At 40.5% G+C, this 23,407-nt stretch overlaps 1 protein-coding gene across 7 annotated transcripts in view; it reads right to left on the minus strand.

Moving 5' to 3' along the window:
- ANKRD6 (ankyrin repeat domain 6) overlaps window positions 1-23,407 on the minus strand; it is a 106,853-nt gene that overhangs the window by 21,370 nt on the left and 62,076 nt on the right. For all 7 annotated transcript variants that reach the window (XR_011854209.1, XM_072141958.1, XM_072141955.1 and 4 more), the window contains 9 exons: window positions 14,829-14,927; window positions 12,344-12,442; window positions 11,963-12,061; window positions 9,954-10,052; window positions 9,044-9,142; window positions 8,632-8,730; window positions 5,926-6,003; window positions 3,943-4,047; window positions 3,576-3,713 (listed from right to left, as the gene is read on the minus strand). Coding sequence is in view for 6 of the 7 variants with exons in the window: in XM_072141958.1 (XP_071998059.1) it covers window positions 3,576-3,713; window positions 3,943-4,047; window positions 5,926-6,003; window positions 8,632-8,730; window positions 9,044-9,142; window positions 9,954-10,052; window positions 11,963-12,061; window positions 12,344-12,442; window positions 14,829-14,927 (915 nt within the window). In the remaining variant the exon portion in view is untranslated. The remainder of the gene's footprint in view (window positions 1-3,575; window positions 3,714-3,942; window positions 4,048-5,925; window positions 6,004-8,631; window positions 8,731-9,043; window positions 9,143-9,953; window positions 10,053-11,962; window positions 12,062-12,343; window positions 12,443-14,828; window positions 14,928-23,407) is intronic.

Here is a 23,407-nt window from a genome sequence, read left to right on the forward strand (position 1 = left end):
CCAAAATTACGTACCAGAAAAGTGCATCTCATGTGACAAAAGAAATAAGCCCCTATAGGTCCACATTAAAAAAAAGAAAAAAATTATAGCCTGTACAATGTGACATAGCAAATCTGATCTGGATGGCGCCTCCTTCCCTTCTATGCCCGGCCGTGCACCCATACAGCAGGTTACCACCACATATCTCCTGTACTCAGGAGAAATTGGGTAACAAACTTTGTGGAGCCTTTATTCATTTAATCCATTGTAAATGTTTAATTTTCCACCCAAAATGAGTGTATTGTGAAAAAATATTACAATTTGCAGACTGCACCTCCATTTAGTTTTAACCCCTATAAAACACCTGAAGGGTTAACAAACTTCTTAAAAGTGGTTTTTCATACATTGAGGGGTGTAGTTTCCATAATGGGGTAATTTATGAGTCTCGCTATTATTTAGGCCTCTCAGTGTCAATTAGAAGTTGAGCAGGTCCATCTAAATACAGGTTTTGGTGATTTTACAAAAATTTGAAAAATGATACCTAAATTCTGAGCCTCATAACATTCTAGTAAAATATGTGGAATCTTCATAACTAAACGCAAAAGATTTCATCCAAATTTTTAAACTAATTTGAAGTACAATGTGTCACGAGAAAACAATCTCAAAATCCCCAGGATATCTCATAGTGTTCCAAAGCTATAACCACTTATAGTGACACAGGTCAGATTTGAAAAATGGGGCCGCATCCTTAAGGCCAAAAGAGGCCGAGTCCCGTAGGGGTTAAGGACATGGCAGAGAGTCAAAGAATACTCCTAGACAGTGGACTTTTGGGACCGAGGAGAGTGTGAAGCCATGAATTGTGATGCCATCCCTTACCCATCCCTCTTGGAATCATGCACATAGACATCGAAGGAGAAGTGCCGAAGGGAGTGTTACAGGTAGGACCTAATTAATAGAGATAGACAGCCTTGTAGTGCACAGTCCCTCTTACTACCTGGCTTGGTAGGAGCAAAAGAAGTATTACTCATTTCCCTAAATGAGTACACATGGTTTTAAAAAAGGATACATATGTCCAGCCTTCCTAAAGACAAGGACGCTCAAAAAACAAATAAAGTGCAGCCTTTCCTATTAGTTCTGGGAAGTAAGAACTCTCCTTACAGAGTCTTTGCAAATAAGCCAGCCTTCATTGGTACAGTGTCCGTAAGGAGAGTTCTTACTTCCCAGACCTAGTCACCAGCTTCTTACTCAGCTAAACCAGTTCCTTACACTGTGCTGACAAGATGCAAAGACATTGAACCAGTGCTGTCTACAGTCTATTTCTGGTCATGTCTTACATGGTAGCTAAGAGGCAATGTTTTCCTAATTGCATATTTCACAGTCTTTCCTTTTGCAACTGTAGATTTATATATGTAGCAAGGGACTGGGAATGTTAATTAATAATTTAGTTAATAAGCATTGAATTGTTACAAAATATACATACCTTCTTATCCATAAAATCCCTGCATATTCCAGGAAATTCATATTAATCAATAAAATCAGTAAAAAAAATACCCATTAATTAGACCAGGAGCAAAGACCCTAATTACCGTATATACTCGAGTATAAGCCGACCCGAGTATAAGCCGAGACCCCTAATTTTACAACAAAAAACTGGAAAAACCTATTGACTCGAGTATAAGCCGAGGGTGGGAAATGCATTGGTCACAGCCTCTCCAGTATGTAGCCAGCCAGCCCCTGCCCCAGTGTATATAGCTTGCCAGCCCCTGCCCCAGTGTATATAGCTTGCCAGCCCCTGCCCCAGTGTATATAGCCTGCCAGACCCTGCCCCAGTGTATATAGCCTGCCGCCGCTGCCCCAGTGTATATAGCCTGCCAGACCCTGCCCCAGTGTATATAGCTTGCCAGCCCCTGCCCCAGTGTATATAGCCTGCCAGCCCCTGCCCCAGTGTATATAGCCTGCCAGCCCCTGCCCCAGTGTATATAGCCTCCCCCTTCCCGTCGTTCAGCACAACAATACCGGATGGATCGCACAGAAGATCTACAGGTGCCGCCAGAAGGCGAGTATTTATTTTTTATTTTTTTACTCGAGTATAAGCCGAGTTTGGGTTTTTCAGCACATTTTTTGTGCTGAAAAACTAGGCTTATACTCGAGTATATAAGGTATATGTGCTGGGACTCACCAAATGTGGATCTATATTATATCTGTAAGTGAGCACTATATGACTGGCCACAAGAGGATGTGAAATGTTGCTGCAATTTCTGCCATCAGTGATTATTATATTCCTTGCCGTTGAATTATTAGGAGTGAACCTTGGATGGAGGCTCTGCTTTCAGCGTTGTACCAATACCTCAAGGGACTAGATCACATTTTACACTGAGCTAGGCTCTTTATCTTCACACTAATGATCTACTGTATACTTATTTTCAGAATATCTACAATGCAAAAAAAGGTTTTAGTCTCTCGAGCAAATTGCAATTGTGAAATAGCAAAATATTAAAGAGTAGAAGCCCTGAAATAATCCCCTTTACACCATCTCAACACTAGGAGGACGTGGTCAGCCAGCAGCCAAGTGGGCTCACCCACAGAGTATGATAGTTAACCCGCTGCACATATTTCTTCACAGCAGCCCCACCGGATAAATCAGGAGGCCTAAGTGTATAAAAAAAAAAACTCTACGTCAAAAGCAAAGACTCCATAATTCATCAAAATCGTTCCATCTACAATGCCACTCATCCTACATAAAATCCAACATATGGCAACAGAGAAATAAAAAAAAGGTATGATCTTTAACATGCCGAGGTGGAGAAGCTAAAAAAACTGTTTCATTGTGAAGTAATTTCTGAAAAATGGATGTATCATGTAGTTTAGGCCCAGTCTACAACTCTGTAAAGTTTTTAGCTATTCCTACAGTTACTGTGAGCCATAACCAGGTGTGGAAGAACACACAGAACAGGTGCAAGTCTTTCCATTATACCTTACATCGGTAAGGACTTACACCTAGTTTTGGCTCACAATAACTGATACAAATAACAAACAGATATGTGAACTGGGCCTTAAAGGACTTCTATCACCAGGATGAAGGGTTGTTAACCAATCACACTTGCAAGCTGGTGTGTGCCCCTTGTGACAGGATTTGCTCTTCCTTTATCTTCTCATGCCCTGGTTTTAGCAAAAGGTTCCTGGGATCAATTAACATCTATGGAGCCCAGTGCCTTCAGGCTCATTTGCATAATATTTAAAGCCCTTTTTTGTATAAACAGCTAAAGCTAAAAAAAGAACAGATCCTGGCAGACGGGGCAGATAACAGCATGTAAGTGTGATTGGTTTGCAATCCTTCATCCTGGTGGTAGATTTCCTTTAAAGGCTAAAAAAAGAAAAAGGAAAAAAATCCAGAACAACTTCTATTGATATTTTGTGTTTGGTGTTATAGAGCAGACCTTGCCAGTTCTATCCTTACTATGCATAATGTCTAAACTTGTTCCAGTTCCTTCAACGATTTTTGGAAAGATGCTTGAGATATAAAAAAAATAGTCTGTATGCTGTAATTGTAGCATGTGAGCATACTACTGCAATTCATTGACTAGAATGGCTGTTACCTTTTCCTTAGGTTTTGGTCTTTTTCCTTTCTTTTGTTTATTCCCTGCAGTAGACGTTTGTTGTTCATCTTTTCCATCTCCCTGTTTGATCACAGCTTGCTCACTACTGTGGGTGTCATCAGCTGCTGATATACTAGCCTGGAAGGACAATTAAAACTAAATTTGCAAAAAGATTCACAAAATCAAAATGTTGCTTGTTGATTAGAATTTTATGAATTGAGTATAAAAATATATATGAAGTCTGTAATGGAAATTTCTCATTTTTCACATTTTTACTCTAATAGCTCTAGCTAGGCAACACATTATTATTTATAGTAGTAAGTTAATCTATACAAAAGTGACAAGAAACATCACAGTTAATACATACCTTACTGTCTGCAATATTTTCTCTTGGAACTGACTGAGCACGCCTTTCCTCTTTCAGCTTCTCTCTTTTTTTCCTCAAGCTTCTGCCACGGCTAAACCGTAAAATCTAAAAGGTATAGTGGCCATTTTTATTGTTTTTGTATAATTGTATATTTTTGCCATGATGCAAATCATTATAAGACATCATTTATCATGAGCCCTGCTGCTCCATTCAGTTCTACAAGAGCAGCCAGAGGAACAAGGGTGTTGTGCTTGGCATCTTAGGCGGCTCTCATAGAACTGAATGCAGTGGCAGGGAGTATCCTGGGTGGATCAAATTCTCATGGTAATATGCTGTGGATTGGGAATACCACTCAGTTTCAAAGGTTTAAAGGGTTACAGAGAGCGGCAAACTGCAGACCCTAGTCCCTACTATGGGGGAGATTTATTAAAACTGTCTGTGAATATATCAGTGCAGAGTCCCCCTCTACAGTTCTCTTCCCACACCAGATAAATCATTCTGAATGATTTAACTGGTGCAGTGTAAGACTGTGGAGGTAGGGTTTCACCAATACCAGAATTTTGAGTGTGAAACAATACTCGATACCGATACAATACTTTAAAGAAAAGAAAAAATTATCTGAATTCAATGTTAAGGGTGCGATCACATGAGGTGTTCACATTGCGTTTAGAAACAGAATGCAAACAACTGGGGACGGGGCTCATCCCAATCACATATGTGTTTCCATCAGTCAGCGTTTTGCCAGGAGAACTTTTCAGTACAGTTTATTATATGTACTGTAGAGGTTATCATGGTATTGTTAATTTAAAAAGTAAAACTTATTTTGTGTCTAATACAGTTTTACTAATTCAATTTAACTGTATTAATAATATGTTTAAAAAAATGTAGTCATATATAGAGAGACCTCTGAGAAGATACATAACTATATAGAAGTGCATTGTACTTGTGTAACAGTTATGGAAGCTCTAGGCAGATAAAATCTTCACCTTGATAACCAATAAGCCCATAGTCAAGTGGATTGAGGAGCTGAATTTCTATGACAGGCAGACAGTGCAAGTTGTGACTTCAAATCCCCGTATGGGAAAAAAAAAATTTAATTGAATAACATTGAGGGTGCATACACACGTGGCTTCCTGATGCATGTGTTTTTTTTGTTACTATACATTTTCCAGCTTTGATAGTGTTTTTCTTCATTGCTGCAGTGTAAGCAGCTGTGTACCTTGTGGTAGGGGAAGCCCAGGGAGATGTAGAAACACCATGTATGGACAGTTCATGGTATTTCCCTGATGCTTTGTCGGTCTCACATCTATACTGCTTGATTTCTCCTGTGGGGAATCCCATGCAACTAGCTTAGGAGAATTGAAAATGTAAAATAGAAACCCAGTATTGAAATGTTTGTAGTATGAAAGTATCAAACAAGTACAGAGGCTTCGATACATTGTGCAACCCTACTGTGGAGTCAGAGGTTATACCAGCTAGGACAGAATCTTGTGGCCTGGTGCATTAACTACATTTTCTACCGCTTGGGCTAGGCCACAGCCTTTGCGGAGGCCATGCACCTTTTCAGATGAGTTGGAAAAATGTCCAAAAATGGTCTAAAACCGGTAATAAATGTGCGACTCTGCATTTCAGAAAGAAATCACATCAGAATTCTGGCGGAGACAGATTGATGTATCTCCCTATCTGTCTTTAACTGTCTGTTTCATCAGTTCTATCGAAGAGAGCACCACAATTCAGATTTTTTAAACACAAGATTCTCATCTTTGAAATCACCAATAGCAAGTTCTACATGCCTAAATAGTGTCTGAAGTGCCAATCTTTTTCAAAAGAGTGAATGCTAAAAAGGATATTTAGTGGGGAAAATGCTGGGGACTGGTTCCCTTTGAGAATGATATCTGCTAACACCTTTTTTGCTGTTAGTAAAATAACCAGAGGCAATGAAATGTAATTCACTAAACATTTAAATGCATTTAGAGATTGTACCTGTGGAGCTTTAGTGAGTAGAAGAGCCACATCTGAATTATTATGGTGACGTGCGGTGTCCAAAGCAATTTGGCCAGCCTAAAAATAATTATTAAAGAAATGATGTCACTTCACAGTACAATTCCTATTACTTTGAAGAGTATGTTATTTTACCAATAATTGATAACCTTTTAATGTGCATTTCCAGCTTTTTAAAGGGAACCTGTCATCAAAAACTGGCCTAATAAACCACTATCAGCAGATGAGCAGCCTAGATGATATTTATTTCATGGCCTAGTGTGGTGGCATCATCCAGAAGATCAAATTTAAAAATTAGATTTAAAATGGTTATATGAAGTCAAGGAGATGGAGAGTTTAAGGCTGAAGTCAAGCTTGTCCTACCTTAGAATGCCCACTTCACTGTATTTGATGGTCCTGCATCCAGGGACATCATTGATCAGATCTCCTGATCTCCGGCACATGATATCAATCAAATGGTAGGAGATGTTCAGAGTAAGGGAAAGCTTGACTTCAATGTAAAACTCTCCACCTCCCTGACTTTATACATCTAACTACAAAGTTGATTTTCTGGATGAAGCCACCAAGCTAAGCCATGAAAGAAACATGACCTTGAAGCTTTTCAACTGCTTGACAACATACTGGTAGTGGTTTATTAGGCCAATTTCTGATTACAGGTTCCCTTTAAATATTAATACAGTCATCAGATTCTGCAATACTGTAAAATGTATATATTTGATCTTGGATATCGGTAATCGTATATAGCATTTTCTTGATATGGTAAGAGAGCATTTACAAACAGATAAGCAGTGTGTCTATACTTTTAGTATTATATATATATATATATATATATATATATATATATATATATATATATAATATATATATATATATATATATATATATTTGTAATAGTTTTTAATACAGAACTATAGCAGTTATATCAGTTTAAGCTAAAGGACATTTAATTAGCTTCAGAAATTCAGTTTTGTCAAAAATGCTGTTTTAATAAATCTTCACTGATCATTACCCATTTTAACACTAAAATTATGGTAACTCAGGAATTAATCAAGCATTTGAAGATTCTGCTTCAGCAATGGATATAAAGTAATATGACCGTTTTATCTTTCCACCATGTTATGTGACACATTTGCAGAGCCACCAGCAAGATCTGGAAAATGAATATCTAGCGGTGTCCTAGCTGGTTTACATAGATATGAGATTTTGGTGCACAGAATTAACTCATTTATAATGACAAGCCACTTAATTACTAGCATCTTCATTACAATCACCAGTCTTAATTCTCTCACACACAATTTAATTTTTGCTGCATCTGAATAAAGTAGATTTAGAACTAGATATACTCTAGCAATACCACATCAATTTTATAACTAATTTCAATTAATTGATCTGTGTGCAATTCTGCACTATGTATAAAAAAACAAGAATTCGTACCAAAAATAATCTTTATTAATTCATAGAAGATTAAAAAAATCTGTAAAAATGTATAAAAGATGTGCAAAAGATGTATAAAAAAATTACATTAAAAATTACAAAAGTTAAAAGCACCCAGTGCAGATCAACGGTGCAACACATAAAATACCACCAATATACCATACTATTTTTTAATATGGCTGGGAAAGGGGGGCTATAAAAGCAATAAACAGCTTATACTCACACACCAGCTAACACAGGCAGGACACAATATGGCTACAATATGAGTGGGAGCTGATGGAGGCATAATATGTAGGGGTGCTGCTTGGGGGGAGCACAATATGAGGGATAGCTGCTTGGGGGGGGGGGGGGCACAATATGAGGAAGAGCTGCTTGGGGTGGGGCAAAATATGAGGGAGAGCTGCTTGGGGGGGCACAATATGAGGAAGAGCTGCTTGGGGGGGCACAATATGAGGAAGAGCTGCTCGGTCGGGGGCACAATATGAGGGAGAGCTGCTAGGGGGGCACAATATTAGGTATAGCTGGTGGAGGTATAATATGTGGAGGAGTTGCTGTGGGGAACTATATGAAGGTCAGCTACTGGAGGGGCACAATAGGAGGGTGAGCTGCTGAGATGCACAATATGATGGAGAACTGCTGAGAGGCACAACATGAGAAAGAGCTGCTGGGGGGGGCACAATATGAGGGAGAACTGCAGGATACACAATATCATGGAGACCCAAAATGAGGTGGAGGTTGGAGACATAATATCAGAGAATGATGGGGGGACTTGAAGGGAGAAAGTAAACAGTGTGCAGGTGGAATAAGGGCATGGAAAAAAGGCATGACTTACAGTTAAAAGTGTAAGAGGCGTGCTACACATGCCGCATCATTTGTCTCCAGCTGTCCGGTTCAGCCGCAATGCTGTCTATGACTGCCAGGTCTGTGGTGGCCCCCCAGGCATATATAACTTTTTTTTAATCCCGGAAAACCCATTTAACTGGCAAATGTTAGTAGTGATGCAACTCAGAAGGTATAGGATGGTAAATGTAATAAGAGAACATATGAATAACTGAGTAAATACCATCAAGAAAAAATTGAATACCATCAAGAGCATTGATTTCAACGCACCTTTTCACCTCTTCGTTAGCAATTAACTACTTAATTGTCTATATATTGAAATTAATGTGCCAATAGTTGAAGCATCTGACACATAATAACCATAAATATCTTAATGCATGTGTTGTGTATGGAGCAGCAGAGAGACATGCTTACATTATTTAGAAGGGCAGCATCAGCTCCAGCTTCCAGCAGCACTTTTATGACCTTCCTATGATTGAGGGCAGCAGCAACATGAAGTGGGGTATCACCTGCCTGTACAATAAAAAAACGCCAAAAGAGTTTACAATACTTTACTTATTACAAGACTGATTCATGATTCTGGCCAGCTACCAGCCCTATCTCCCCGACACCATGGCTAGAAGCTCCTGTGGTCTGGATACAGACCAGAAGTCATCTAGTATTTATGAGGCACGAATTGTTTAAGTTGTTAGGTATTAAAGACATTAAAAAAAAATACTGGAAATGTATTGTTACTTCTTTTAATTCTATGCAAAAAGCAAATTTATAGTTTCTAATAATAAGACAATTTTGTGAAGCTAGAATATCATTGGTATAATCTACTGACCTGGTTCTTCTCATTGACAGAACAGAATGCACTCAGTAGTATCCTGATGACGGAGAGGTGATTGTACCGTGCCGCAACATGTAAACAGGTGTCTCCTGTCTGCAAATAACAACTTGTTCAGGAAAGACACCCCCCAAATATACTGTACAAATTTCAAAAATAAGGCCACACCTGAACATGGTTTGTGTCGGCATTGCAGCTCAACTGTATAGAAATATATACTTATTTGCAACACGAAGTACTACCTACAGTCAGGTGTGGCACTGTATTGGGAAGCAGACAGGCACTGTTTTTCAAAATTTCGACGTAATATTGTGCCACAATATGTTTCTCCCATATACTACTACTCTTCTACTTGTATTCTATTGTGGCACAGTATGGGCAGTTTGTGGTGTGCATTTCTTGACAAGATGAAAGACATCAACAACTTGGCATTGTGACCCCCCCTCCCCCCAATTAAGTTTTACCTCATGGACTTCTTTACACTGATGAAGGGTTACTATTTATTAGCAGCAACCTCATGGACAGTCTGTTGGCTTGAAACGCCCTGTAGGTCTTTATACAACCCCCAGATGTTAAGCTAGTCTTGGGGGATTTTGTCCTTCAGTTTTCAGTGAAGAGCAGCCGATTTCCCTTTCGGATGTACTAAGCTTTCATAGTAAATCTGTCATGCAATACACCAGCGTGAGGGTGGGCAGTAAAAGTTGTTTAAAACGCCAGTCTTAGTAAATCTCCCCAATGTAGTCACGTGTCTATGCAATATTCAATACTTATTGGACTTGTTAGTTTTAGAGTTGTTTACTTCTCTCGGTTGCTATTGCAGTTATTCTTTATTTAAACAAATCTATTACCTTATTATGTTTAGAATACAAAATAATAAACACATTTATTTCCATCCCTATCAACTTACATGGTTTTTTAAGTCAGCCCGGGATCCTGCAAGCAGCAAGAAACGACAGCTCTGGGAATGACCATTTTGGCAAGCCAGGTGGAGAGGTGTGTTACCTGCCTTATTGAGAGAGTAAGTAAATAACCAACATAAAATAATATGTAAGCTTATATGTTTTTTAGTAAGCTTTGCTAAAAGAGTGTTCACCTTAGAAGCTTAACATGTGATGTTTAAAACATTTTGCTATCTTTAGTAAAAAAAAGAATATTGACTTTCCACTCAGAATGTATTAGGACCGCATGCACACAAACATATGCCTGCCGGGCCGTAGCTGGAGGGGCATACGTTCTGCTCCCCTCTCCATAGAGATCCACAGCGTATGAGCTTTTACACAGGAAAGATAAGACATGTGATATCTTTTTCCGGTGTACGGAGTGGTACAGTGCTGCTCCATGTGGCCACTGCTGCCTATGGGGGATGTATGTATGTTGGCGGCTTGCGGGGGCGCATGCGTGTCCCCCATATGTTCGTGTGCATGGGGCCTTAGTCTGTTAATGGGCCCATCAGAGAGAATGATGTCACATACAGCATGAGAACAAAACTTTTATCCCTCGAGCAGAGAGCAGAGGTGTAGCAACCGAGGAAACGGGGGGGGGGGGGAGCTGTGGCTCACTGAAGAGCTTTGGCCTGCACTGCTTATAATTTCGGCCCCTGCTTTGCTGGGAAACACAGCTAATCACACAAGCAGGCGATCAGATGTATTTCACTATGACCTTCCATAGCCTGGCTGCAGAAGGGATAGCAGAGAGCCTGTATATATGGACAAAACACAGTAATACTATTCCTATGCTGTATATATAGGCACAGATTCGCACTACTATCCCTATCCTGTATACATGGGCACAGCTCAGTACTGCTACCCTTATCTTGTATATATGGGCACAGCTCAGTACCAGTAATGATAAAGTCAGGTTGATGGATATAAATTAAAGATTTAACTTTCATATCTGTCTTCATGGACAGCACATTAACATGAACGTGTAAAGATGGCTTTCACAAAATATATCTTGCTGTAAACTTAATAGGAACAAAACAAATGTTTATAATTATCTCAGTCTGGGGGTTCTCAGCGCCTGTGCACTGCTGTTAGTGAATCCGAAGTAGTACAGCCTAGATTCACTGCACAATTGCTGTAGCTATGCAACAAGCACTATGAAGCTGTGGTAGTACATCCTGGCTTCACTGCACAAGCTCGTTGGTATGCAGCATGTAGTATGAAGGCGGTGTAGTACACCCTGGCTTCACTGCAAAAGCCCTGTAGGTACGCAGTGTGCACTGTGAAGCGGAGGTGTTATTTCAGCTTTATTAAAGCATTGATAAAAGAGGCGCAGTGGTCTCCAGATGTGGGTCTGATGTGCCTCATCTAGGTAAATGTCCCATAAGGACCCTTGAGCGGTTTAGTGTCACAAATCCACCTGACAGCTTCTCTTTTACAAATCCAAGATGTCGTTGGTAGAAGTCAGAGCAGCACTGGGCAGACGGAAGAGACAGGACATGTGCATGAATACAGAGATATCTTCTATAAGTCCCTACATTGTTATATACTATGATTAAGGAGGCATGATGATAACCAGTGACTGCATAGCTGAATATTGGTACACCTGGTCTGGGGGCTCACTTGGGTGGGCTTGCCCCCCCATGTTGAACCCCTACCTATGCCCTGTAGTTATATAAAATGATGCTGAAATTAATATGATGAAATGATAAAACTGATTCAATACCAAAATCAGCCCCAGCCCCAGGGACAACCCAATGATTAACCCAATGATTATCTGGTACTCAGTCTAGGTCCAAACGCATGTCAATGGCTCTCTTAACCAGCAACCTCTATTGAAAGTAAAGGTTCAAATATGCATAACATAACTCTATTAATAACAGTATCATTTTGTTAAATATTACCAGTCATGTTGGAAAGATGTGATCATAGTAAACAATATGTCATCTAAATATGTAAAATCTATCTATCTCACCTTGTTTTTGGCAAGAACATTGGCTCCAGCTTTAACAAGCAGCTTGACGGATTGGCTGAATCCATGCCAAGCTGCTTCATGTAGGGCAGTGTTACCATCCTGTGGAAGAAATTACAACATATATTTAATTCTAACATACACGGTTATATTAATATGCATTTATGTCATACATAAAGCAATATAATTTACCATTGGTAGATTTATCTATACTACATTTCCCCAGGTCCACCAGAAGATTAACACAGCAAGTGGTAAAACAAGGAGATATGTTATTGGAGTAGTTTGTCAATGGTAATTAAAAAAAAGTTCCATATATGTTACATGTAACAGTATCCCCAAATAATAAGACAGCATTGGCATTGTTTATTTCTGAGGTAATACCTTATCCTGTCTGTCCAAGGCACATCCTTCTTGAATTAATACGGCAAGAATATCACTGTGTCCCACCACTGCAGCCCTGTGCAAGGCTGTCTGCTGTCCCTATGATAATCAAGGATAATTCAAATGTCTCAGTATACATGACAGAAACAAGCATAAAAAATAAAAACTGCAGATAAATGCACATATCAAAAAGTTAATGAACTACAGTACAAACATAAATTTTCCTCCTTGATCTTAGCATTGTTCATATCGGTTAAAAGCTTCTGTTACTAGGTTGCTTGCTTTTCAAATACGAGAATCCTAGCAATGCTTCTAACTTTAATAGTGAATAAAAGAATGATCAACTTCATCTTCCTGATCTATGCTAATGCCATTATGAGACCTACTCAACCACTTCCAAAATGAACAGGATTCTCGTATCTTGCTTAGCGCATTTTCTGTTTGCAGTCAAAGGCCCAAGAAACGCAATTCTTTGGTTGACACTATGGATTCACCTATTTTGGTTATGGGAATATTGCTCTGCAGTGAAGTCCCTCAGTAACGCCATGATAAGACTGTTGCTAGCCAAAACTTTTTCATTTTTCTGTGTACATAGCTTATTTTCTGCATAACAAATTTTAATTCTCAGTGACATTTTTTTTATTATTCCAAATTTCAAATGTGTTGAAATTGGCAAAAAAAACACATTTGCCTCACTATCTTGTGGGCTCAGTTTTTACGACTTTGACTGTGCGCTCTGCTTTATTCTTTGGTTTGGTACGATCACGGTGATACCAATTTTATATAAATTTCATTGTATTTTAATACATTTTCAAAAATAAAAAAAAAATGGTGTAAAAGTGGGGTTTGGACATTTGGGTGCTTAGATCAGTGGTTCTCAACCTGTGGGTGGGGGTCGAACGACCAAAACACAGGGGTCACCTAAAGCCATCGGAGCGACGATTTTATTGCATTTTTTGGCACGAATTCAATATTCTTGTACATGGTTTGGGGTCACCGCAACATGAGGAACTGTATTGCGGGGTCACAGCATTAGAAAGGTTGAGAACCACTGTCTTAGATGGTCTGACCGTCCCTAACATATACTCATAATGTGGAGGATGGAGGACAACACAACAAACTACGAGCAGAATGGAGGACAGGAGGCCACAGTATGAGGAAGATGGAGGACAAAAGGCCACAGTATGAGGATGGAAGACAGGAGGCCACAGTATGAGGAGGATGGATTTCTGCTGCACTAGGCAATCTCCGTCCGTTCCATAGAGTTCAATGGAGCTGGAGGGTCATTCGCAGCTGACTGCTCCATTAGTCTGATGGAGCGACAAGGGGTATATACCGGAGGAGCATATACCATATATACTCGAGTATAAGCAGAGTTTTTCAGTACAATTTTTATGCTGAAAATTCCCCAATCGGCTTATACTCTGGTTTATGCAAAAACATAAACTTAGTACTCACCATTCCGACGGCCTGGCAGCTTCTCTTCCATCTTCATGCCGCAGGTCCGCGACCGCTCCGTCTGCAGCGCCTCTTCGTTCTTCCTGCCGGCTGCAGGTTCGCGACATCTCCGTGTGCATGGCCCGGCTAGCGCACAACTGTGATGTTAGCCGCTGCTCACATTACAGAGTGCGCCGGCCGAGCCGTGCGCACGGAGATGTCGCGGTCATGGCGCCGGCCTTAAGAAAGTAGAAGAGCTGCAGAAGGAGCTGAAGATGGAAGAGGAGCTGCCTGGTGAGTACTGAGTTTTTACGGACTGGCAAGCTGTATACTAAAGGGGGTTGGCTATATACTACTGGGGGCTGGCTGGCTATATACTACAGGGGGCTGGCAGGTTATATACTACTGGGGGCTGGCAGGCTATATACTACAGGGGGAAGGCAGGCTATATACTGGGGAGGCTATGACCAATGTATTTCCCACCCTTGGCTTATACTCGAGTCAATAGGTTTTTCCATTTTTTTGGTGTTAAAATTAGGGGTCTCGGCTTATACTGGGGTCGGCTTATACTCGAGTATATACGGTACTCGGCACCGAGACCCCCACTGATCAGCAAGTTAGGCCTTTGTAGTAGCTGGTTGGCAACAGCTGGAGCATTTTAAACAAAATAATACCACTGTCTTTTGTTAAAACTATTAAAATGACTCCCAGACTTTTTCTCTGTTTTCATTTTCCTTTCTCTTCCCTTTGGATAGGGCCTAACTTTTGTTCAGGGGAAAACCCCTTTAATGCACCAGAGTGCTCCAGGTTTAACTACAATCCTGGAACATAAATGCATTTTTCAAAGACCTGCTGCAGCTAACAGCACACACAAGGTATGACAATCTCTTAATGTTTTTACCTTTAACATTGGAGCCTCTAGCAGACTCTTTTAGCCATATCTTTACATAGCTGGAAGCCCCATAAAAAAGGTTTCAGTAATCTAAATGTTAGCAGTAAAACAAGTTTACATTTAAAACATGAACATGGATGATGCCAATTTACTTACATCATCCTGAAAGTTCAAGTCACATCCAGCCTTTAGCAGGATCTGTACAACATTCAGATGTCCTTTATTAGCTGCAAGGTGTAAAGGGGTCCGCCCATGCTGCAAAAAAAAAAAAACAAGAAAAAAAAACTACATTAATAAAAAAAGAAAATTAATTTCCCTCCTTGGGACACTATGGGTGAAGGATGCCACTGTATGGCACCTCCCTTAGGCATCTGCTCAAGGTGCAGTTATTCAAGTTTCCAATATCCATATTATTCCAATCCATATTTGTTGTACACTTATAATAAAACGAAGATATAAAAAGATTACCACAGTCATGGTGCCTGGATCTACAGTATGAGTAAGTGTCCCTGGTGTGTCATACTTCATTCTGATGGTAGATTTCCTTTAATGGGGTATTCCCACAAAGACAAGATTCTTAAATATATTCAGCATAAAAATATAACACATTCTCTAATTTAGTGTTATTAACAAAATTACAGCATTTCACAGATATAATTCCAACCTGTCTCTATCAGTCCCAGTGTATAGAATTTTGGTAACCCAGAATCCGTCCGTAAGTCTGACTATGGTCAGGCAGGGCAGAATCTTCTCATGAATAGCTTCACTAGTCTGAATACTGCAGTGTTCTCTGCATCCAGTCCCTCCCCCTCCAATACAAGATGAGTTCAGAAACACACACTCTCACAGAAACTTCAGCAAGCAACATGCAGAGTTTACTCCGCAAGCTACAGACAAGATAAGGTCTTTATCCAGGGAAGGGAGGCACTCTCTGTGTTTTATAGCTGAGATGTAGCAGAGCTGACAGTGTGCGTTATAACTGAAGTGTGTCATTGTGTGTTATATCCATCTCATAGATTTCATCATCTCTCTTTTTCCATCAGAGTCAGATATTAGTAGAATGTTCAGAAGCTAAATAAAAGTGTAGGTAAAACCTTGGACACAGATAATCTAAGCACATTGTCAGCACACAGTATCTCATAGCACAGAGGATTCATGAAGTGTCTGGTTAAAAGGTCCCCGCCCACACTCTGGCATTTTACACTAACCATCACTGAGTGATAGGAGCTAAAACAGCAATAAATTATTAGTAGAATTATGAGTAGAATTATAAAATAAGTGGGTTAAAGATCTTTATTGTGTAAACATCAAAGGATTAAAATTTGAGAACTTTCTTTCATGGACAAACCCCTTTAAGGATAACAAAGTCAATGTTTTGGATTGACCATCCCAAAGCCCTGATCTCATTCCCGGACAAAGCTGTAACCGCAAGTGCAAGCAGAGCAAACATACAAACATAGTTCAGCTATACCAGTTCTTCAAGGAGAAATGGGCACAAATTCCTACCAAATATTATCTTTACCATGAGATATACACTCCAATATGCACCAGTGCAGCTGACCGTTTCTAAGAAACTGAAACACACCATCGTTAACCACCAACTAGTGTAATGCAAAATTTTTCCATTTGTGTTTCAATGGAAATGCAGATGGAATCGGCCAAGCCCAGGGGGTTTGTATTGTGTAAATGCAAACACATTGGGGGAGATTTATCACTGCTTCTAGGCAAGTTTCCTGGGGTAGAAGCAGTGGAATAATTGCAAATTGTTGCACAGTGCAGGGATTTGCAATTAAAATCGTGAATACACCACCTCCTATTATTTTGTTCACCATCTTTTATGCAAAACTTCACCAGGTCTGACCTGGCATGGTACTGCACGCCAGCCTCGCGCCCGCCAGGTACATCGAAGTCTAGGCCAAGGGCACCTATCTTACTGTCCCTAGCCTGCAGAAAAAGGGGTACTTGGTAACCCGAAACCCGTTGTGGTGAGACATTTTAAAATAAAAATCCTCTATTCATTACACTATTGATGTGACTCTTCCATAGCACCTGAAGATGTGAAACTGTGGTGAATTCTGTAGCAATAAGTCATGGCTAGAAAAGTTATCAAAGTTTGGTAACTAATGGAGATGAATTGCCATCTGTGAGGATCCACCAAGATGTAAAGAGGACAGATTAGAGGTAAAAAGTCAGAGCTACAACTGATTTATACAGTAAGTGATCTCTATATCTGCCTTATTGCAGCCCTGGTGTGCAGTAATTTTTGGCACTATATATATGCAATATATTACCAGCTGGTATATATTTATGTGTATTCATTACTCCAATATTATTAGTAATGTGCAGGAATGTGGGTATTGGTGTGGGGATATAGATTTCATTGCACCTATATTCGAGTGTGTGTAGCATATATACACTCACCGGCCACTTTATTAGGTACACCTGTCCAACTGCTCGTTAACACTTAATTTCTAATCAGCCAATCACATGGCGGCAACTCAGTGCATTTAGGCATGTAGACATGGTCAAGACAATCTCCTGCAGTTCAAACCGAGCATCAGTATGGGGAAGAAAGGTGATTAGAGTGCCTTTGAACGTGACATGGTTGTTGGTGCCAGAAGGGCTGGTCTGAGTATTTCAGAAACTGCTGATCTACTGGGATTTTCACGCACAACCATCTCTAGGGTTTACAGAGAATGGTCCGAAAAAGAAAAAAACATCCAGTGAGCGGCAGTTCTGTGGGCGGAAATGCCTTGTTGATGCCAGAGGTCAGAGGAGAATGGGCAGACTGGTTCGAGCTGATAGAAAGGCAACAGTGACTCAAATCGCCACCCGTTACAACCAAGGTAGGCAGAAGAGCAATTCTGAACGCACAGTACGTCGAACTTTGAGGCAGATGGGCTACAGCAGCAGAAGACCACACCGGGTGCCACTCCTTTCAGCTAAGAACAGGAAACTGAGGCTACAATTTGCACAAGCTCATCGAAATTGGACAGTAGAAGATTGGAAAAACGTTGCCTGATCTGATGAGTCTCGATTTCTGCTGCGACATTCGGATGGTAGGGTCAGAATTTGGCGTCAACAACATGAAAGCATGGATCCATCCTGCCTTGTATCAAAGGTTCAGGCTGGTGGTGGTGGTGTCATGGTGTGGAGAATATTTTCTTGGCACTCTTTGGGCCCCTTGGTACCAATCGAGCATCGTTGCAATGCCACAGCCTACCTGAGTATTGTTACTAACCATGTCCATCCCTTTATGACCACAATGTACCCAACATCTGATGGCTACTTTCAGCAGAATAATGCGCCATGTCATAAAGCTGGAATCATCTCAAACTGGTTTCTTGAACATGACAATGAGTTCACTGTACTCAAATGGCCTCCACAGTCACCAGATCTCAATCCAATAGAGCATCTTTGGGATGTGGTGGAACGGGAGATTCGCATCATGGATGTGCAGCCGACAAATCTGCGGCAACTGTGTGATGCCATCATGTCAATATGGACCAAAATCTCTGAGGAATGCTTCCAGCACCTTGTTGAATCTATGCCACGAAGAATTGAGGCAGTTCTGAAGGCAAAAGGGGGTCCAACCCGTTAATAGCATGGTGTACCTAATAAAGTGGCCAGTGAGTGTATATATATATATATATGTATATATATATATATATATATATATATATATATATATATATATTGTGTGTGTAGAGTATATATGGTACTGTGTTTACATATGCTCATAATCTTATATAGTTTATGTGTGCATATGTCTGTGGAGTGTACATATGATATAGGTGTATTCTGAAGTATAACATGTGGGATGCGGTCAGCAGCTATGGTTTAAGTATATGGGGACCCTGATTCCAATTTTGCACCAGAGTAAGTACGAGAGTTTTTGAAGGGCAAATATTAACACAATATTTCACATTACTTCTAAACACATTATAATAGTGTTTTAGTTAAAGGCTGATCCTATCATGACCTTTCTTTAGTGTCAAATAATTGACATAACCACAGCAAGGTGCATTTCCTGTTCAGAGCACCTGGAAAGGAGCCAGGCCTAGGTTTCGGGTAACGGAATTACAATTAGGATTGCATTGTCTCTAGGCAACAGTGGGAAAGTAGACTGTGAAATGACTCAAGGCTATGAGCAGTTTATCATGTAGATATGTGATCAGACAGGTTTCTTAATAAGAGGACATTTTTTATCCAAAAAGACTCAGTGTACTATTTTAAAAATATGAAAACTGACTAAGAGTGTGTATAGGCAAAAAGGTACAAAAACTCTTTATTTCAGTATATTCAATATGTCTTACAAAAAAAAAAAAATCAACACTTAAAAGGTACACAAAGACCTGGGTGTAAGACCATAATGGGTCTTTTCACCAAAACCCCTTACAACAGTCACTATACAAAACCAGGTACAAACAAACAATCAAAAAGTGCAGCCATGTAATTGATAAATACAATAATATATATTCCCAACACGGATAAGGTATTAGTTAGAAGGGGAAAACAGAAGGCACAACCTACAGTGGATGATAATCTTGTCAGGGGTAAAAATCTGTGTAATAAATACCCAGCAGTATAATATCAGCAAGGAGATGCACTAATGTGAGGGTGTAGATACCCCACGTGTTCTGTCACTGGTGCCACTCAGTCAGTCAGGAGTCGAACAAGTTTCGGCTTATACAACATTTGTCGTACCCTAGAGGGCTATCCGTTAACAACAGGATTGATGAAAGACTAGGTTCTGTAGCTTATAACTCCTTTGATTCAGCACTGGTGTTCATTAGGAAAGCAGGAACAGGAGCATTGAAGGCAAAAATTGACATTGAGGTGGCATTTAGGTTGTTAACGAGTTAACAAAGATAGTTTGCATTTGTTGGGGTGTTATTTGGAGGTAGTGTTTCTTGTTCACTGATGCCCGACAATGGGATACTCAATATTGTGCACGCATTTTGAAGCAATTAGTTAGTTTTTATAATGGGCATTGGAGGAGATGGCATGTGTTTTGTCTTTTATTTATTATTTAGATTACATCCTTTGTATTGGGGAGGCCAGTTTGTCCACATGTCAGGTATTGTTTTGATTGTGAATTGCTTATCTTCACAGAAGACGGAATAGGGGTTGCGGCCTTTTATCAGGGAAAACTGTGGCCGGACAGATGGGTGAAGTTGGGGTTGGTTAGGGACCTAGCTTTTCCCCATTAAGGTGTCAGTTACAAAATTGGGTGATTGCTTTAGGAACAAAAAAAAAAAATAAGATTCCTTTGCAACAACAAGGATGTGGTTTCAGTTATAATAAACTTTGCTGCATCTTCATGGGCCGGTTATTTAGTTTTATAGGGTCTGTGTTTGAATGCATGGATTACTGCTGTGCCAAATCTAGTTCCAGATTCTCTCTCTTGATTTCAGTGGGAGAGGTGGTGTTGGTCTAATTCGAGGATCACTGGCAAAAAGTACAGGGTGAGCATATATTGCCAGCTGGCTTGATTTAGGAAGCTTGGTTGCGTGGTCTCCCGGTGTTGTTTTGTGTTTTTAGCAAATAAAAATCAATATGTAGCACAGGTTAACCAGTGAAATGCGGGGTTGGCATTCTGGTTTAAGTTGACAGGTGTTAGAGACATTACAAAATCATTTTTAGGTCAACAGGCCTTTAAGTGGGGGGACACGAAAGATGGCCAGAGGCCGGTTTCCTTCTTTTCCCTTTTGTCTAGCTTGGGTAAGCTTTGTTCCTCAATTTTGAATGTATTCTTTTCAGCTTAGCCTTTTACTCTTGTACTGTTCAACGTGCAGACGACTTAATTAAAGTGTTGAATCCCAGATCAAAAACAGATCAACTGAGGAGAGGGGAAAAGGTGCTGTTGAGAAACATCCAAGAAGAGAAATCACAACCCAGCTCAACTGTCCAAGAACTTCAAGTTTTATTGACATTATACGAAAAAAAAATAGTTAACGCACAATAGTCAACGAATTTCAGACATAAGCATTAATTATGACTGAGGCTGTTGAGAAATATTCATGGTTTCAACATGTGTCTAGTAAGTTTACAGGAGTTTAGGAAGTATCGGGGTAGTGGTGACAGTCCATTGTTGTGTCAATTGAATGGCTCCTTCCTGTCCAGATATCAGTTCAAATCGGTTTTCCGTACATGCTTGGGGGTTTTGGGTCTGGCTTGGAAGACACTATGAGCGGGCTTGGGGAGCATTGGGCAAATTGGTAGGTGGGAGTCTATGCATTACAAGTCCTACATTTTGCCTCATTGATATAGTGAGAACTATTTCTGTTAATAGTATATATGTCAAATATAGTTTGTTAAACTAAATTTCTTTAGACTGAGTAAGGTGCTTTGGTGCATTGCTTTTATGTGTTTGTGGTTTGTTGTAGGGCCTGAAACCACCTTTAACATAGATTTTCACACACTCATTCTTTTACTGGGAAGCACTATGTGCATATGTATGACTAACTGGAAGGCAGCTTATTTTTTCCAGAGATACAGAGATTGTCCTCTGAATTGGACTTCATGGCATGGTATGGGGTAAGGTGTTATTGGAAAGTAATAGTCTTGAATGAATATCTAGACCTGCCGATATCGCAGTTTCCATGTCAGAGAAAATGATATTGGAATGCAGCACTGTAGAGAATTTATTTGTGATGTCCTGGATGTGGTTTTCATATCCATACATGGTTACAGTCTAGTAAGACATTTCTGCAAGGAAGACATTGCAGAAAACCTGGTCGGTGGATAAACTTAACAAGGTACGGGTGAACATTAACCGGTTATTTCGAACTACATATGTAAGCACTGGGGTGTGAGTGTGTGTCATTGGGATTTGGAAAAAGGGGAGGAAAACTATTGGCTCAATCCCGGGGTTCAACTGACTGCTGTAGACATCAACATGTGGGCCTTGGGTTTACAAGATGGCAACGAAAGTGCCCAGTTGCTGATCATGCTTAAGGTGTTGGTGTCAAATTGTTGGGAGGTGGAACCACCTCAACATTTATGTCCCTTTACTTGCTCTGTTTACGCATGGTGAGACTCTTACAGTGAAGAGTCCCAGAGTGTGAGGAAGTAAAGGGTTATTTTTTCTAGTAAAACTTGTGTGTGAATGATTCTGGTTCTTTACTTTCCTCATTAGGTTGGTCACCTAACTCTTTATTCTCTTTGTTTTGTTGAACTTACCTGCAATATAGTGTGCCTGCTCTGACCTCATAAGAAGCAGGCTAGCAAGCAGTTTTGGTGTAAGCTGCAAAGGACTCTGGGAATTCTCCATTACCAGCCTTGTACTGCTCTGTGAAACTACAACAGCCTGATGTCTATGGACTGTATTACCGTATATATTCGTGTATAAGCTGAGTTTTTCAGCACAAAAAATGTGCTGAAAAACGTCCCCTCGGCTTATACACGAGTCTATTATTAAAAAAAATTACCCAGTTAAAAAAAATAAACTTAAATACTCACCCTCCGACGTCAGCGCGACTACCCGATGTCGGCGCGGCTTACCGATGTCCACGATGTCAGCGCGCCCCGTCTTCTTTCTTCTCCGCGGCTCCTCTTCTCTCTTCTTTCTTCCGGCATGGACGCGGCCATGTTTTCTTCATGGCCGCGCAAACTATGACGCCAGCAGCGGCCGCGTCATAGTATGCGCATACTATGACGCGCGCATGCCGGAAGAAAGAAGAGGAGCCGCGGAGAAGAAACAAGACGGGACGTGCTGACATCGGAGGGTGAGGTCCGTGGGGACAGGCTTGCTGTATACTATTAGGGGCTGCTGTATACTAGTAGGGGCTTGCTGTATACTACTAGGGGCTTGCTGTATACTATTAGGGGCTGCTGTATACTACTAGGGGCTTGCTGTATACTACTAGGGGCTGCTGTATACTACTAGGGGCTTGCTCTATACTACTAGGGGCTTGCTGTATACTATTAGGGGCTGCTGTATACTACTAGGGGCTGCTGTATACTACTAGGGGCTTGCTGTATACTACTAGGGGCTTGCTGTATACTACTAGGCACTTGCTGTATACTACTCGGGGCTGCTGTATACTACTAGGGGCTGCTGTATACTACTGGTGGCTGATGTATAGTACTAGGGGCTTGCTATATACTACTTGGGGCTGCTGTATACTACATGGGGGCTGGCAGGCTGTATTCTTCTGGGGGCTGGCAGGCTGTATACTACTAGGGGCTGGCAGGCTGTATACTACTAGGGGCTGGCAGGCTGTATACTACTGGGGGCTGGCAGGCTGTATACTATTGGGGGGGGGGTTTTGACCAATGCATTTCCCACCCTCGGCTTATACTCGAGTCAGTAGTTCTCCCCAGTTTTTGTTGGTAAAATTAGGGGTCTCGGCTTATACTCGAGTATATACGGTATATATGATAAGATATTGGTGTTTGTTTAAAATATTGGGGTAGATATTTTATGAAGTGGGTGTTAGTCACAGTAGTGGGGTTAACTAAGAACGGATCTGACAATGGTTTGCAGTTTATACAACGAAAACAAGGAAAGCATTTCTTTCTTGGTTGTTTGTCTGCTCATCATGTAAAAAGCCAGCACCTCACTATAGCAGTGCCAACTCATATCCTTAATATTTTAGAAACCAGACAGTAGGAACTGACCTCCTATGTGCACTTCTCAACTTATAAAAACCAATGTCTAGATGAAATCATCCATACTGTGGTGTGCTGTGTTCATTGCATCTATATATCTACCTATCCATACCATGCAA

The sequence above is a fragment of the Engystomops pustulosus genome, chromosome 3 (genome assembly GCF_040894005.1).
Source record: "Engystomops pustulosus chromosome 3, aEngPut4.maternal, whole genome shotgun sequence".
In the NCBI taxonomy this organism is placed as follows: domain Eukaryota; kingdom Metazoa; phylum Chordata; class Amphibia; order Anura; family Leptodactylidae; genus Engystomops; species Engystomops pustulosus.